Genomic DNA, 3,627 nt, shown 5'->3' on the forward strand with positions numbered 1-3,627 from the left:
TCCAGGTTGAGCCCAGACTTTTAAAATTTTTTTTATTTGTTCTTTTTAGACATTCATGTCAGTAGAGTGCATTCTGGCCTAGCATACATACATGGAGTATAACTTTCCATTCTTGTGGTTGCACATGAGGTGGAGTTTCATTGGTTATGTATTCTTATATGAACACAGGAAAGTTATGTCCAAATTATTATACTATCTTTCCCATTCCCATACCCTCCCTACCCTTCATTCCCCTTTGTCTAATCCAATGAAATTCTATCTGCCCACCACATATTGTAAATCAGAATCCACACATCAGAGACAACATTCAGCCTTTGTTTTTTTGGAATTGGCTTATTTCACTTAGCACGATAGTCTCCAATTCCATCCATTTACCAGCAAATGCCATAATTTCATTCTTCTTTATGGCTGAGTAATATTCCATTATGTATATATACCACATTTTCTTTATCTATCATCTGTTGAAGGGCACCTAGGCTGTCTCCACAGCTTAGCTATTGTGAATTGAGCTGCTATAAACATTGATGTGGCTGTGTCACTAGAATATGCTGATTTCAAATTCTTTGGGTATATACCAAGGAGTGGGATAACTGGGTCAAACGGTGAAGAACCCAGACTCTTATTCCCTCTATTCCTTTATCCTCGGGCTTGTGCCTCATACACCAAAATGGCTACTGCAGATCCAGCTATGATGCTCACACACCAGGAAAGAACAAGATGAAAAGGGGCATTCTTTTTCTTTCCTTGAGCATGGCAATCCTTTCTAGGCACTACCAGAAGATTTCCTCCTGTGTCTCATGGACTAGAATTGGTCGGCCCACTCCCATGTTACTGAATAGAGAAGCCATCAGTCATCTCTGGTGGGGTCGTGTCCACGGGGATCATCAGCCCCTCCACAGGCACAAGGTCACTGCTCTCCCGAGGCCGCCCCACAGGGCCGTGATCTAAGCCTCAGGTAGAGCTGCGGAGGCCTGGAGATGGAACTTGCTGGGATGGTGGCCGAGCACAGTGCACACGTGGGAAGAGAAGTGTCCAGGGGGGTAGCTGGGCCAGAGGCCACGCACTGAGGAAAGCAGATCAGCCTGGGGAAGTGCATCCAGGAGTGCCCCGTGTGTGCCCCGTGTGTGCCCTTCCAGATCTCTCTGGCTGCTCAGAGGCGTGTGAACGGGAGGAGGTTGGGGGGAGCCTGGGGACCAGTTGGGAGGCTGCTGCAGAAGTCTGTCCGGAGAGGATGGGGCTGGGCTGGGCAGATCAGCCTCCCTCCCAGACAGCCGAGACACCTCTGTGGCCACTGTCCAGCAGGCGGCAAGGCCAGGGGCCCAAACTCACTGGGGACAACAGTGCCCAGAGTAACTGGAGACCCACGGCCGCTGCTGTGTGGGAAGAGGGTCCCTCCTGATGACCACCTGGTCTGAGGCAGTGGGTCCGACAGCTGGAGTCGGGCGGGTTCCTCCTTGAATTCCTATCATTTCTCCAGGGGGACCGACAGGCAGGGGGAGAGGAGCAATGAAGACCCGAAGCCAGCAGCCTAGAGGAGTGGGAGGAGGTCATTCCCCAGGGACCCTGCCGTCCAGGGACCCTGGCTCACCTCACCTCCCCTGCACCCGCCCCCTCCCCGCCGTTGTGGCCTGTCCAGCAGGACCAGGGCTCCTTGGTAGGGACTGTCTGCTCGTGACCTCTGTGCACCACAGTCCGGGAACTGTCCCTTTAAGAGCTGTCAGGGGGGAGGCTGGCCAAGCGGGGCTGGAGGTGGGGACAGAGGGAAGAAAGAAAAGAGAGAAAGAAGCAGGAAAAGTTTTTTTTCAGAGGAAAATGCAGGGCTTGTCCTTCACCCTGACGTCAGATCTTGCTTTAATAAAACCCCCCGAGGGCTTCAGAGGAAGCGTATCTGCTGCTCCTGATGGGCAGGGCCAGTCTGGGCCCAGCTCCCCTGAGAGGTGGCCGGACCCTCTGGGCTGATCCGTGGATGCCGGTGTCATTGACTTCCAGGCATGAGGTGGTTCCTGCCCTGGACGCTGGCGGCGGTGACAGCAGCGGTGGGCAGCGTCCTGGCCACGGTGAGTCCCGCCTGGGGGGCTCCGAGAAGGGGCTCTGCTCCCTTCCCACGGTCCTGCTGTGGGGGCCCCGGGGCAGAGGGGCTGGAGTGGTGGCCAGGGAGGTGCCCCTGAGGGGCACAGGCTCGGAGAAGGGACGGGGCGTCAGTGGAACCTGGCGGCCTGAGGAACCAGGGGTGTTCCTGGGGGACAACCAAACAGTCCTGCGTCCCCCTTCCCTCCTGAAGTGAGACGGAGAGGGGCCCCGCAGGCGGGCGGGGCAGGCGGGCGCTGTGTGACCTTGGGCTGGTCACTCACTCTGCTGGGCAGCATGAAGAAGGAGTTGTCGGGGGCGTCTGAAGTCTCGGGTGTTGGAGGGTCAGCAGGAGGGGAGCCGGAGAGCCAGGAACAGCGGGAAGGGGACGTCCAGCTTTGGACACAGCTCCATGGAGAGGCAGGGTTGGGGGCCCCCAGTTGGTGCTGTTCCCTGGCGCTGTTCTCCTACCTCCAGAGCTGGTCGCACCACGCATAGGTCTCGCCACGAGGCCCCCACCTGCGTCCCAGGCACACCACGGGGAGGACACAGGCTCTACCTCCCAGAGGCCAGGGCAGAAGACACGTGGCAGCCCAGGCCAGCCTGCTGGAGCCACAGTGGGCGGGCGGCACAGCCAGGCGGGTGCGGGGTGGCCAGGGGTGGGCGTCAGGGCAGCTGCTGACCGCGAAATGCCTCGGCTGGGGCGGGAGCCTGTGCCAGGGCAGCGGGAGGCAGGAGGGGGACGTCAGGACTGCCTTGTGCCCAGGATCTCCTTGGGATCTGTGCACCTAGTCACGGACCCGGAGCCTGAGGCTCGGCGGGCAGCTGGTTGCCTACGGGCTCGAGGCCCCTGCGTCGGCTTTAGCTGGCTCTGAGGCCTACAGCTGGCACCTACTGAGAAGTGGCCTCCCTCAGAGCTTGAGGTGCGTGAGGACCTTGAGTGGCAGTGCCCAGCCCCCAGAGAAGGGATACTGGCCCCATTTACAGTTGAGAGAATCGAGGACTTGGAGCAGAATGGGACCTGCCCGGCTCCTAATGAACAAGTGCTGGGGTTGGGGGACACACTCAGGTCTCCGATGCCAAATCCCGACCTCCCCTCCAGAGCTTTCCCAGTTAGGGGGAGCAGCGTCTCCTCCAGCCCAGAGCAGGGAGCCAGCCAGGGCAGCTGCTCAGGCCGTGGGTGCAGGAGAGCAGGTCGCCTGCCCGCGAAGGGGGGAGAGCTCCAGGGTGGCTGGAGAGCCCCAGGAGAGGAGTCGGCCAGGGGCCCAGGACCTCTCCAGAGCCGCTGGGGCTGGGGGTGGGGAGCTGGGGGGGACAAGCTAAGGAGCCAAGAGACCCAGAGGTCCAAGCAGGAAGCTGGAGAGAGGGCTGCCAGGGAGAGCTCCAGGACCCGGTGCCACACCATCCCCCGCCCCCGGGACCCGCTCCTCATCCCACCCTTGCTAGGGGACTTCGGGGCTCCCAGCACAAGGCCCAGCACCTGAGTTCTTCCAGCATCTGAAAAGCCCTGTGTGGGCATGTGGGGAGAGGAGGGGAAGGGATGAGCAGGGGAGGAAGGGG

General features: G+C 59.5%; 1 protein-coding gene across 1 annotated transcript in view; it reads left to right on the forward strand.

The window, feature by feature from the left end:
* Positions 1–1,774: 1,774 nt before the first annotated feature.
* Ccn4 (cellular communication network factor 4) overlaps positions 1,775–3,627 on the forward strand; it is a 27,891-nt gene continuing 26,038 nt past the window's right edge. The window contains exon 1 of the mRNA XM_015486300.2: positions 1,775–2,057. Within this exon, the coding sequence (XP_015341786.1) occupies positions 1,992–2,057 (66 nt within the window). The 5' untranslated portion in view covers positions 1,775–1,991. The remainder of the gene's footprint in view (positions 2,058–3,627) is intronic.

Source organism: Marmota marmota, unplaced genomic scaffold, assembly GCF_001458135.2.
Source record: "Marmota marmota marmota unplaced genomic scaffold, marMar, whole genome shotgun sequence".
NCBI classification, from domain to species: Eukaryota; Metazoa; Chordata; class Mammalia; order Rodentia; family Sciuridae; genus Marmota; species Marmota marmota.